The sequence below is a fragment of the Scyliorhinus torazame genome, chromosome 6, assembly GCF_047496885.1.
Source record: "Scyliorhinus torazame isolate Kashiwa2021f chromosome 6, sScyTor2.1, whole genome shotgun sequence".
Classification (NCBI taxonomy): Eukaryota; Metazoa; Chordata; class Chondrichthyes; order Carcharhiniformes; family Scyliorhinidae; genus Scyliorhinus; species Scyliorhinus torazame.
The window spans coordinates 58690821-58704797 of NC_092712.1; the positions used below are offsets into that span (position 1 = coordinate 58690821).

The 13977-nt window shown below is 46.1% G+C and overlaps 1 protein-coding gene across 4 annotated transcripts in view; it reads right to left on the reverse strand.

Annotated features, from left to right (window-relative positions):
* The window catches only part of LOC140424807 (extended synaptotagmin-2-like), a 338421-nt gene that overhangs the window by 52040 nt on the left and 272404 nt on the right, over positions 1-13977 (reverse strand). For all 4 annotated transcript variants that reach the window (XM_072508235.1, XM_072508234.1, XM_072508233.1 and 1 more), the window contains exons 9-12: positions 12354-12530; positions 8348-8430; positions 5302-5350; positions 5005-5094 (exon numbers count right to left, since the gene is read on the reverse strand). In XM_072508235.1, coding sequence (XP_072364336.1) covers positions 5005-5094; positions 5302-5350; positions 8348-8430; positions 12354-12530 — 399 coding nt within the window. The remainder of the gene's footprint in view (positions 1-5004; positions 5095-5301; positions 5351-8347; positions 8431-12353; positions 12531-13977) is intronic.

A 13977-nucleotide genomic window follows, 5' to 3' on the forward strand; every position in this document is an offset into this window, starting at 1 on the left:
GCTTGGTGGATGGCACTCAGAGAAGGCAGGACATGTAAGGGCAGGGAGGCTTGGGGGATTTGAGGGTCCTGGGTTGGACGCCTTAACTGATTGCTGGTCTTTCTCCTTCCCCAGTTCCTTACAGCAACCAAGATGGATGGTGTTGGTGACCCTACAGCAGCAGCCCTCGCTGTGCTGGTGGCAGTTCAGGCAGCCAAATGCCAGAGAAAGTGGCAGTCGTGTCAATGCAGACTAGAAGTGGCACTCCATGTACAGGGGGCCGCAACACACCCTGCAGATCCAGGCTGAGGAGGGACCTGGCGGGAGCGCCAACAGCAGTCCAATGTGTACGGGCGTCGTTGGTCATTCGAGGAGGTCATTCACAGTGTGTGCCGCAGGAGTCTCCAGCTCAACAAGGAGATGTTGCGGCACTTGTGGACTTGGCAGCCTGGTGGCTGTGAAGGTCAACACAGCTCTGAACCTTTATGCAACCAGCTCATTCCAAGGCTCGAGCTGGGACTGGTGTGGCATTACCTAAGCCACAGTCCACAGTGTATCCAGGAAGTCATGGATGCCCTGTATGCCTGGGCAACTGACTATGTTAACTTAGAGCTGGAACAAGCTCAAAGATGCCTGGGTTGCAGGATTCTCTGCCACCTCCAGGATTCCCTAGACCAAGGGGTAGCAGATGGCATGTATGCCACCTCGGGGGTAGCAAATGGCATGTATGTCACCTCGGGGTAGCAAATGGCATGTATGTCACCTCGCATGTACCGGAGCATCAGGAAGGGATCCACTCCCTGAATGTTCAATTCGTGTGCGACCACCGCCTCTGGACCATGCACGTATGTGCACACATAGATGATTTGGAGTTCGGGACCAAGTGCAATGTGTCAAAGTTTACAGACGACACTAAGATGAGTGGTAAAGCAAAATGTGCAGAGGATACCAGAAGTCTGCAGAAGGATTTGGATAGGTTAGGTGAATGGGCTAGGGTCTGGCAGATGGAATTCAATGTTGCCAAGTGTGAGGCTATCCATTTTGGGAGGAATAACAGCAAAATGGATTATTATTTAAACGGTAAGATGTTAAAACATGCTGCTGTGCAGAGGGACCTGGGTGTGCTGGTACACGAGTCGCAAAAAGTTGGTGTGCAGGTGCAACAGGTGATTAAGAAGGCTAATCGAGTTTTGTCTTTCATTACTAGAGGGATGGAGTTCAAGACTAGTGAGGTTATGCTGAAATTGTATAGGGTGTTGGTGAGGCCACATCTGGAGTATTGTGTTCAGTTTTGGTCTCCTTACCTGAGAAAGGACATATTGGCACTGGAGGGAGTGCAGAGGAGATTCACTAGGTTGATCCCAGAGTTGAGGGGATTAGATTATGACGAGAGGTTGAGTAGACTGGGACTGTACTCATTGGAGTTTAGGAGGATGCGGGGGGATCTTATTGAAACATATAAGATTATGAAGGGAATAGATAGGATAGATGCGGGCAGGTTGTTTCCACTGGTCGGGGAAAGCAGAACTAGGGGGCATAGCCTCAAAGTAAGGGGAAGTAGATTTAAGACCGAGTTTAGGAGGAACTTCTTCACCCAAAGTGTTGTGAATCTCTGGAATTCCTAGCCCAGTGAAGCAGTTAGGGCTCCTTCTTTAAACGTTTTTAAGAAAAAGATAGATACCTTTCTAAAGAATAAAGGGATTCGGGGATATGGTGTACGGGTCGGAGAGTGGAGCTGAGTCCACAAAGGTCAGCCATGATCTCATTAAATGGCAGAGCAGGCTCGAGGGGCCAGATGGCCTACTCCTGTTCCTAGTTCTTATGTTCTTCCAGGGAGCGGGCATGACAACTACATCCTGGGACATCAGAGATCCTCGGCGTCTTCAAGGACCACCCCAGGATGATGGGTTGGCTCTTGGGGGCCAAGGGGTACCTGCTGAGGTCCTGGCCAATTTGGAGGCTGGAGAACAAAGTGGAGACCCAATATAACAAGGCCGATGCTGCTATCTGTGCTGTCACCGAGCAGTGCATCGGACAGCTGAAAATGTGGTTTTGATGCCTGGACTACGCTGGTGGTGCACTGCAGTACTGCCCCCAGAGGGTCTCCCGCATTGTGGTGGTCTACTGTGGAGCGACATGTGGCCTCATCTGAGGAGGAGCCCCCCTCGCCCCCCCGAGGTGCTCCTCAGCTTATGCCAAAGTCCATGTCTTTCTGCACGCTCACACCCAGCACCTGCACGGGGTCTCCATCAGGGGCTCTTGTTGTGGGACCACTCGGCCCAGGGGACAATGCGGAGTGGGGTGGGGGAGACTGGGGGGCAGGCCCACTGTGAAGAATAACATGACCGAGGCTTCACATGTATCAGGTGTAACGTGTTTTAATAGAGAACATTCGAAGCTCCCATTTTCTCTAGGTACAGATGGTGTAAACCGCCACCCCACTCAGTGATCTTCAAGCATCTTTATCGTCTGTGCTCTACTGCTACTTAAGTGTATCCCCAGGAAGCACGTCAGAGGAGGATGCAGCCGGCTGCTTCTCGTGCCCAGTGTCCTTTGATGTGCCAGCAAACGTTCTCTGGTGGGCCTGGAGGTGCAGGGCCACTGCCGACTTATCGGTGACACTGGCATCACCTTGCCATCCTGTTCTGCCCGCTGATCTTGAGACGCGACACTGTCACAAGAGGGAATTTCGGGCGAGGTGGAGGCTGCCGCCGTCCCCCCGTTGGCAGGCCCGGGATCAGCCTCCAGTGCTCCCTCCTCTGAGATGATGCTCGTAGGGCCCTGGAGGTCTCCACTGGATGGAGAAGCGGCTGGAGTGAGCTCTAGAGGCCTCTGCCGGTCCTGGCGCCTCCCCATTGCTTGCACCATGGTGTTAACGCCCTTAGCGATGCTCCTCAGCGACTGGGCCATGCTCTGCACTGCCCTGGCAATGACCAGCTGTGTCTGGGACGTCCCTCTGATTTGGAAATGCTCTGCAGTGCCTCGCAATATCCACCCGTATCTGGGACACATCTCACTGAGATATGATGTTGAGGCCCTCAGCCGATGGTCGACACAGACTGTGCCATGCCTTAGACACCACCACTCATGATGTTGATGTCGTGCTCCAGGCTTTCCACTGCGGTTGCCACCCTAGCAGTGTTGGCCTTGGTGCGACACAGTGCCAGCACCATCTCCTGCTCCCGTAGCCGTTGGGACTCCTCCAATCGGCTGTGCATTCGCCAGAGTGTTGCTGACATCCCCTCCTGAATGTCAAGGCCGTGTCCAAGCATCTGTATTAGCTCCGGGCTAACCGTGCCCAGAGGCTCCGCATCTGACTGTGACCCAGCTGAGTCCTGGGATCCAGCAGACCTCCGACTGCTGACTCCCTTGGATGTTCTTGCCTCCACCTGATCTGCATCAGCAACTGTGAGGTGCTCACCAGATTGTGCCCCAAAAGCCTGTCCACTAATGTCACCCACCAAGGTGTGCGTCTCTGTGCTGGTAGAAGGTGGGGATGATAGTTGTGATACGTCGATGGGTGGTCTCCTTGGAGCTGTGCTCCGCAATGTTCTGTTGGTGGCAGGTGGAGATCCAACGAGAGAATGGATATATGGTCAGTGGGAGGGAAGGATCATTTTGTCTGACATGAACAACTCACTTCAGGCAGGTCACCTGGGTGAAGGGGCAGTGGATTCTCACCTCTGCAGCACAGGCCAACCTTTCTGTCAGTGACCGCTCTCTCCTCGGCCAACCCCGTGCTTTCCAGGGCCCACTCCTCAGAGGGGGTGAGGACTCTGCTGCCCGGAGCCTCGCCGCCCACCGGGGCCCTTTCCTGCATGTTGGGGTCAACCAACGTCTCTTGCAGGGGCAGAAAGGGAGCATTGTGAGCTGCACACTTGATGCATCGGGGAGGGTCTATGCCAGGTGCCGTGTGTGGGCACCGCTCCTGGGCTCAGAGGGGTTGTGCTTCTGTGTGCCAGGGTGGGTGGCTGGGGGTTGTGAGGTGCCACCGACATGTTGAGTAGGTGGGGGAAAGTGTTTCCGGAGGTCAGGGGGGCTGACAGGCAGGACTGATGATAGGGGTGGTCGGTGTTAACTGACCCTTTCGGCCGAAGGTCTTCCGACATTGGACAGTGGTCCTCCTGGTCACTCTGCCCGAACTGACAGCTGCTGCCACTGCCTCCCAAGCAGCATTGGCGGTCCTGTTGCTGGTTCTCTGACCCCCTCAAGAGAATAGGGTGTCCTGCCTCACCTCCATAAACATGGCCAAGACAGCATCTCCAAAGTACGGAGCAGGTCTACATGGTGCCATGGTCATGTGCTGCCTGGAAGTTAGTTCTGAAGGAGCATTAATGATCAGTTCCCCCTCGTTAGCAGAGAGCTACAGGGCATGGTTCAGCTGAATCAGCTGGCGGGACTGCCAGTTCCGCCGTGAAGCTCGTGGAGAGCATTTCTGGCACTAAGTTCCATTAAATATGGACACCCCGGGATGGCTGTTGGGAAGTACCCGGGAAGTCGCGCCCGATGTGACACTTGGTTCCACTTGGGGAGAAGGTGGGAGAATGGGGATGAGAAACATATCAGCCATGATTGAATGGCGGAGCAGACCCGATGGGCCGAATGGCCTAATTCTGCTCTGTTGTCTTTTGGTCCAACAGTACTTTTCCTGTTAAACGTGCCCAGAATATAATAAAAGTTATATTTAAAGTTATATGTTTTCAAAAGTTATTTGAGTTTTTAAAAAAATGTAGGGTGCAGTAAATGTAAGGGGTTAAACTGGAGAAGTCCAGTGTACAGATTGAAGAAAGGTGCCTTCTGCACATGCAAACACCTTGCCTAAAATCAGACTAATGGGGCACACACAGTTAAAAGTAATTGGAACTGCTCAAACAATTTAGGTTTATCAGGTTGTGCCCAATGCGACCATTTCAAATTTAGGAGGGGGAGACAAAACACATAAAACGTTGACATAAACTTTGTATCTAATCACTATCTGAAGTGAAAAAAACTAAATTTAACTTGATGTACAAAGTGTTTAGTTACCTCAGCCAGTTTTTCAGCTATCGGCAGCAGAGAGAGCCACTCCAACTTCAAGTGTAGCTTTCCACTGCTCACCTCATCCAAAGTGAACCACTGTGAATGGATAAAACAATTAACACCAAAAGCAGTGGTACCAACACCAGCCACCACAGTCCTATCAAAATGCAAACGTTCCCCAATTTCCCTCCTTGTAACTCCGGTTACTTTGAAACCTATTTTGCTTTAAGGGAAAGTTACAAAATAACCATTTGTTTCTACTTAAAATAGAGCCAATGTAAATTAGCCAAAATAACCAAATACCTGGTCAACAAACTGCGCCTTCTGAACTTCAACAAGGTCAATATTGAGGCTGTAATGAGATGAAACAGATATTTTAGTAAGTCAGTTCCCTGAAATCCGATAATCCTTTTGAAAAAAGGTTCAACATTCCTGTGATAGAAAAAAAGGAAATAGGAGGAGACGGCCATTTAATCCTTCCAGCCTGTTCCGCCATTCAACATGATCATGGCTGAACATCATACGCCCATGCTCTCCCCAAATCCCTCGACAGAGTCTAGAAATCTATTTCCTTCTTAAATATATTCAGCGACTTGGCCTCCACAGCCTTCTATGGTAGAGAAATCAACAGGTTCGCCACTCTCGGAGTAAAGATGTTGCTCCTTATTTCAGTCTTAAATAGCTTACCCCGCATCCTCAGACTGTGACACCTTCTTCCTGACCACCACAAGCCGGAGGAAACAACACTGCTGCACCCAGTCTATCCAGTCCTGTCAGAAATTTACACCTTTCAATTAGATCCCCTCTCATTCTTCTAAATTCCAGTGAATACAGGCCCCATCAATCCAATCTCTCCACATATGACAATTCGGCCATCCCAGAAATCATTCTGGTGAACCTTCATTGCACTCCCTCTATGACAAGTATATCCTTTCTTAGACAAGAAGATCGAAATGGCACACAATACTCCAGGTGTGATCTCTGCAAGGCCCTGTACAGTTGCAGTAAGACATCTTTGTTCCTGTATCCAAATCCTTCCTCCAATCAGCCAAGTCATCAGCCTGAGACGAGAACTATTTCTCTCTCCACAGATTCTGCCTGCCTTTCTCAATATTTCCAGCATTATTTTTTGCTTTCATTACATAATAGACTGACAGGAATAAATTTACAAAGTAGAATGTCAAATAAACAATCAAGTCATAAAATTGACAGCCAACTTGAAACGGTTCATAAGCAGAGCCCCGAGATTGAGCCAACAGAGCTCCAAGATTGAGTGTTGTTTGTGTGACATTGCTACATAAAAATTGCCGGCTGCCTTTGCTTCCAAAGTGATACTGTATACACTTAAAAAGCAGATTTTTGGCTGTAAAGAGATTTGAGACATTCTGAAGGCGTAAAAAGCATAAATGCAACTTCTTTCTTGTGTCACTCTCTGCATTTTACAGATATCTGCCGATAGAGGGACAAACAATTTAATCAGTCTTCTCATTTCCAACGACTAGTGACTGGCCCGTTGGAAATAAGCATTATTTGGGTTTCAGCAGAGGGCAGAATTTTTTAAAAATTGAGCTGGTCTTTAATAATCCCGGTGGAAAACAGACATGTTGTCCACAATGTCTGTGGGAAACCCTCTAGTCTCTACTTTTATCTGTAGCAGTTCCACCGGTAGTGGTTTTGCGATATACCATTTCAATATTAGGAGCTTTGTAACTTTAGTTGCTTAAACTACAGTTCTTGCATAACAGTTACAGAGGTAACATTAAAGAAATGTATAATGTGCATAAGGTTGCAGGCTCTGGCCACAGAGTGTCACTGTGGAGCAACCCAAGTTCTACAGCCTCCATTGTCTGAGGTACGTTAGATTTAAAGCATCAAAAAATTCTTCAGCTCAGAAGGATCTATTCAGCCCATCAAGTCTACGGCAGCGGAAGAGCAATCCAGTTAGTCTCATTTCCCTGCTCATTACCCTTTTCTCGTCAATTTTTCTCCTTCCAAGTATTCAGCCAATTCTTTTTCAAAAGGCTACTGCTGAATCCATATCAGAAAGTGCTTTCCAAATTCTAACTTCATTGTGTGAAAAAATGTTCATGTCACCTCTGGTTCTTGGTTTAATCACCTTACAGTCTCCCCCTGGTTATAGACCCTTCATCCTTATTGTCTCTATCTAAATCCTTCATGATTTTAAACATCTATCAAATCTTCTCTTGCCCCACTCTGTTCCTAGGAGAACAACCGCCAGCTACTCACTCTTTCCATATAACTGCAACCACCCCCACCCCCATCACTGGATCATTTTGTAAATATCTTCTGTATCCTCTCCATTGCCTTCACATCCTTCCTAAACATAGGGTCCAGAATTGGACACCCAGTCAGGGTCAAATTAGTGTTTTTATGCAGGTTAAGTATTATTTCCATGCTTCTACTTACGCCTAGAATCCCTCATGGTTTCTTGATTGCTCTATTAATCAGTCTTATCACCTCCTAAGATTGGTGCACAAGCACCCCATATTTTTCTGTTCTTGCATCCCCTTTAAAATTGTACCATTTAGTCTGCTAGCATAGGTAAATAGAGATTTCTAAAACTGCCATTATTTTCTGGGCTCTTTTTCCTTAAATTCTTTTCACTTGATTGCATTTTCTTAGAAATGCCTCACCTCCAGCCTCCCTAGCCAGTCATTCAAATTATTGGCCATTAGCCTGTCCACCCATTCCTCCCAATGACCCGCCCTGCACATTCCCCGCAAAATCACAATTTCTCTCCCCAATAACCAGCATTTTAGCCTCATTTCCAAAGATAATACATACATAGAAAATAGAAGCAGGAGGAGGACATTCAGCCCTTCGAGCCTGCTCCACCATTCATTATATTCATGGCTGATAGAGTTCAATACCCTGATCCCACCTTCCCCAAGCCACCATATCCCTTGATCCCTGGGGCTAAATCTAATTCATTCTTGAAATTACACAATGTTTTCGCCTCAACTACTTTTTGTGGTAGCAAATTCCACAGATCCACCACTCTCTGGGTGAAGAAATTTCTCCTCACCTGAGGCCTAAAAGGTTTACCCCTTCCCCTAAATCTATGACCCCTAGTTCTGGACTCCCTTTGCGCCAATCGTGATTGCAGCCCACTTTATTCCACTGAACTGGGAAATTATCCCTGGTGCATGAACCTTATTTACCCCTCCCCACTAAAAGAAAAGTACACATAGATATGGTAACATTGCCAATTCATCAGAACATATTGCAGCGAGTCAGATAGATTGTACAGAATCTTCTAATGCAATGATTTTTAATAGAAGTTATTTGCATTCTTTCATCAAGACCATCCAAAATGGTCAACTTTTACCTGCCAAGGAAATCATCTTTGTCTGGGTCTTCATCAAAAAGTTCAATCTCAAGTTCTTGACCAGGATTTTCATAAATTAGTGCCTATAAATATAATGTTTAAATAAAACTGAAATGCATCTGACAAAATGAATCTAGTTTTCTACAGACAACACAATGAAACTACTTATTGTGTCACCTCTTAAACAAAATTTGCCAGTTGTTAAAAAAACCATACATCCTTGCGCCACTTTCCAATACAAGGAAGTGTTAATTTACAACAGAGCTCAAGGCATTAATTTGGTTTCTTGGTTTTGTCGAAACTGAAGTAAGCTGCAGCACTGCAGCTCCTGTTTGCTGTACTCATAAAAGTTCAATAAACATTGCTGCCTCACGGCGCAGAAGTCCCAGGTTCGATCCCGGCTCTGGGTCACTGTCCGTGTGGAATTTGCACATTCCCCCGTGTTTGCGTGGGTTTCGTCTCCACAACCCAAAGATGTGCAGGGTAGGTGGATTGGCCACGCTAAATTGCCTCTTAATTGGAAAAAATTAATTAATTTTTTTAAAAATTCAATAAAGTCTCAATATGTCAAATAACCAATTATTAGGACCCAGTCATATGAAACATGCAAAATGCTGAGACCCAGGCTAATAGAATAGATGGCATTGAGGTACGTAGGGAAGAGGTGTTGGCAATTCTGGACAGGCTGAAAATAGATAAGTCCCCGGGTCCTGATGGGATTTATCCTAGGATTCTCTGGGAGGCCAGGGAAGAGATTGCTGGACCTTTGGCTTTGATTTTTATGTCATCATTGGCTACAGGAATAGTGCCAGAGGACTGGAGGATAGCAAATGTGGTCCCTTTGTTCAAAAAGGGGAGCAGAGACAACCCCGGCAACTATAGACCAGTGAGCCTCACGTCTGTAGTGGGTAAAGTCTTGGAGGGGATTATAAGAGACAAGATTTATAACCATCTAGATAGGAATAATATGATCAGGGATAGTTAGCATGGCTTTGTGAAGGGTAGGTCATGCCTCACAAACCTTATCGAGTTCTTTGAGAAGGTGACTGAACAGGTAGACGAGGGTAGAGCAGTTGATGTGGTGTATATGGATTTCAGCAAAGCGTTTGATAAGGTTCCCCACGGTAGGCTATTGCAGAAAACACAGAGGCTGGGGATTGAGGGTGATTTAGAGATGTGGATCAGAAATTGGCTAGCTGAAAGAAGACAGAGGGTGGTGGTTGATGGGAAATGTTCAGAATGGTGTTCAGTTACAAGTGCAGTACCACAAGGATCTGTTCTGGGGTCGTTGCGGTTTGTCATTTTTATCAATGACCTAGAGGAAGGCGCAGAAGGGTGGGTGAGTAAATTTGCAGACGATACTAAAGTCGGTGGTGTTGTCGATAGTGTGGAAGGATGTAGCAGGTTACAGAGGGATATAGATAAGCTGCAGAGCTGGGCTGAGAGGTGGCAAATGGAGTTTAATGTAGAGAAGTGTGAGGTGATTCACTTTGGAAGGAATAACAGGAATGCGGAATATTTGGCTAATGGTAAAGTTCTTGGAAGTGTGGATGAGCAGAGGGATCTAGGTGTCCATGTACATAGATCCCTGAAAGTTGCCACCCAAGTTGATAGGGTTGTGAAGAAGGCCTATGGAGTGTTGGCCTTTATTGGTAGAGGGATTGAGTTCCGGAGTCAGGAGGTCATGTTGCAGCTGTACAGAACTCTGGTACGGCCGCATTTGGAGTATTGCGTACAGTTCTGGTCACCGCATTATAGGAAGGACGTGGAGGCTTTGGAGCGGGTGCAGAGGAGATTTACCAGGATGTTGCCTGGTATGGAGGGAAAATCTTATGAGGAAAGGCTGATGGACTTGAGGTTGTTTTCGTTGGAGAGAAGAAGGTTAAGAGGAGACTTAATAGAGGCATACAAAATGATCAGGGGGTTAGATAGGGTGGACAGTGAGAGCCTTCTCCCGTGGATGGAAATGGCTGGCACGAGGGGACATAGCTTTAAACTGAGGGGTAATAGATATAGGACAGAGGTCAGAGGTAGGTTCTTTACGCAAAGAGTAGTGAGGCCGTGGAATGCCCTACCTGCTACAGTAGTGAACTCGCCAACATTGAGGGCATTTAAAAGTTTATTGGATAAACATATGGATGATAATGGCATAGTGTAGGTTAGATGGCTGTTGTTTCGGTGCAACATCGTGGGCCGAAGGGCCTGTACTGCGTTGTATCGTTCTATGTTCTATTCAAGCCAATAGCTTGCATAGTTCAGTTATATTTGTTCTTTTAATCCAAGTTATGAAATGTTTTGCCATTCTTTACTGAAAACTGCATATAGACTTGTTCACCATATATATCACAAAATTAAAATGGGCAGCAATCAAAGGGTATCTCTGGGAGATTAAATGAGAAAGCATCCCTGAGGGAAGCACATCCACATTGGTAGCTCAAAGCTCCTACCTGGATTTGGTTTAGAGGGAGTATCCTGGGCATATTGCACTGCATTTTGAAAGGAAGTCTGAAACACTAAGCAGAGCTTATGAGATGGCCTGGTGAAGGAGGTCAAGAGACATCATACCAGTATCCAGGTGACATCCAAAGAGGAAGGTTAAAATTATTAACCCAAGCCTCTGGAGCGTAGGGGTAAGGAAAGCTGGCATGAACTGTTCTGAAGGAACCTGACGTCTCCAAATAAGAGTGAGGGATATAAGGGGGATTGATTTTAAAGTGAAATTAATCCAGCAACTAAAATTGTGAGTTAAACAGCTTTGTTGTGGAGCATCCTGCTTCCAATTTCTAATTAATGAAACCAAGCTATTATAGAACACCAACACCATCATTCAAAACATAAAATAAAACATACTTTAGAAGTAATTTTTGCTGAATGACAAAAGGCATGTCAAATCTCCCATGCTCTCTAAGCTACCAATTTAGGGGTGGAAGTCTCACCTTAAAGCAATTAACCCTGTTCCCAGTTGTTGTGATTGGTGGTCAACTCCTCACTGCTCCTTTAGCCTGGTGGGTGGCCTGTAGTGGCGACCACACGTCCTGTATAATCCAGCCTCAGGTTGAGTTTCAATACTGATATTGAGATGGGGTTGTTATCCAATTAAAGCTAGTGTGGGCACGAATGAAGGGGGTTTCAGAAGCCATCACTGATGCTGTTAGCAGTTCTGAGGTAGAGAGTTTGTGCCAGAGCTGCCACAGCACAGGGACCCAACCAAGGGATTTTCATAGTAACTTCATTGTGGTGTTAATGTAAACCTACTTGTGACACTAATAAAGACTATTACTATTGTTATAAGATGGCACACAGAAGAGCTGGAAGCTTGGCACCCATGAGGAAGAGGAGGGAGGCCATCTTCCTGGAGGGTAGTAGGAGGAAGCACCTGGTCATGCAGCAGTGTTCAGCGTCATCTCCATCAGCCTCCAATTCCTCCTCCTCTGAAACCTCCTACCTACCCCGCTTCCGAACATCACACCGCTCTCAAGCTTCACACCTCTCAGAAGGGCCATGATCTAAAGAGCGCAGCAGACCAACACAATAACTGAGACCCTTGCCAGAAGGTACTGCTCGCATCAGGACCGATGACTGGCAGACTTTAAGAATATTGAATTCTAAGTATCAGGCAATTTAAGGGTTAAAAGCCTGGGGTATAAGTGTGTTTTTAAAAAGGATTTTGTTTTGCTTCTCTGGAACAGAAGGTGAAATTAACAAGGAATGTGTTTTTCAGTCTAGGCTACTGGACTGCAGTTTGACTGGGGGGGTCCATATGCTTTTGAAGCCTGCAGAGATAATGGGCGAAATCTAACAGCCGCTCCGTACCCGACTTGGGGCGGGACATGGCTGGTAAATCACGTTGGGAGACTTATCTGTGGGCTTCAACTTGGTCTCACTCTTGGGAATCACACGCTTAAAATTGTCCCATGTGTCCGAGAGGTACTGCAATGGAATATTACCTAGACTGTTTCCATTAAATAGAACTGATTCAGCTACTTGCTTATACGAGTATCATTACCTCATAAACCTCATTCCACTTTGGATTTAGACTTTCTTTGATAGTCTTGCTTTGAAACATTTGGTTACCGACATAAAGTACACCATATGGGTCAGATTTTCCTTTCACAAGTCCCTTCATAAACGTATCCTTCCTTTGCAGATCTTGAGCTTCAATTAAGTGTATTCTCAGAAGTCCCTAATAAAAGAGCAAAAACAAATAGCGAAATATAAATAAAAATATAAATAAAGTTAAATAAAATCTAAAACACAGCACGATAATTACAGGGTGCTTAAGAATGATCGCAGGTATGTAATTTCATTGAAGAATTCAAAGGATAACGGCCATCATATGAACTTTAAAGGCTTCCCCGTAGAGCGTTTCTCGGTGGCGGGAGATGGCCCGCCATTGGTCGGCAGTGGCATCTTCTGGTCCTGCGGCTGTCAATGGTAATTTCTCATTGAGTCCACCCAACACCACCAGGAGAACGGTAGCCAGGATGCACCGTCGGCGGGACTGGAAGATCTCGGCTTGCTCATTGTGTTTTAGGGAGGGGGCAAGAGATCCCAGAGAGTTATTGGCTGGTCAGCATGTGTGTCAAATAATTTCCATGCTTTTTCTATTCCCCTTTCGATAATATGCTGAAGTGTATTTTCCCAGTTGCTTCCAAAAATGAACCAGTGTTGTGCTTTTGCTATTGACCTTGATCTTCTTCTCATCTATCCTTCATGGACACACTTTGAGATGGTTCACTGAACAGTATGTTGAGTTTTTGCTCTCTATTGCAGGGATGCCAAAGAAAAATGCCATGCCCTAACCGAATAAGATTAACTCAGCATAAATTTAGGACCAATAATCACCTAAATGTTTCATGCAAATCGCACATTTCCAGGGCAAAGCTAAAGAGGTGAGTTATGCTAATGGGACCCAATAAATCTGTCATTACTGTTACAAAAAGAAGTTCATATGAATTATGTTTTCGAACTGTTTAAGGTAAAATGGAATGGGGATGGGGTCATGGGACCTCTTCAGAATTCTGCCCAACACCAAGCCTGGGTGTCTTGGTGGTTCAAAGGTTTGGGGTAGAGGAAGGGGATTGGTGGCAGATTATCTTACTGGGAAGACCGTGCAAGATGTCCACATCTGTAGAGACTGGCAAGAACACATGTGTTGACTATGGATAAACTGTTAGTCTTCGGGTCTCACAGGAATGCATTAAGAATTTCAGGTCTTTTCCAATCATACTTTACACTGTCTACATAATTCCAATATACAATAGAACTAGAAGGTCTAGAGGACAGCTAGTTAGCAAGCATTTCTACCTGGATACAAGGCCCATGTGATTCACATTGCCATGAACATCGTTTTTAGGAAGGAAAAGTCAATAGAAACCCATTGTAATATATATTGGTGTCTTGAGAGGGGTGGGGGAGAAAGAGAGAGAACGAAGCTTCAGGTTTATGGGGATTTAATCGAGACTGGATGAATCTCCAAGGTAACCTTCACTTTGAAGCTTAGTTCGGGGATTAGAAAGATGGGAAAGGAAAAGAAGCAGGCCACTATGAGCAGAGAACAGCTCGAGACTGGTTCTGGGAAAATAAAGTTTCACTTAAGGAGCAAAGAATAACCATGGCAGAGAATTGTC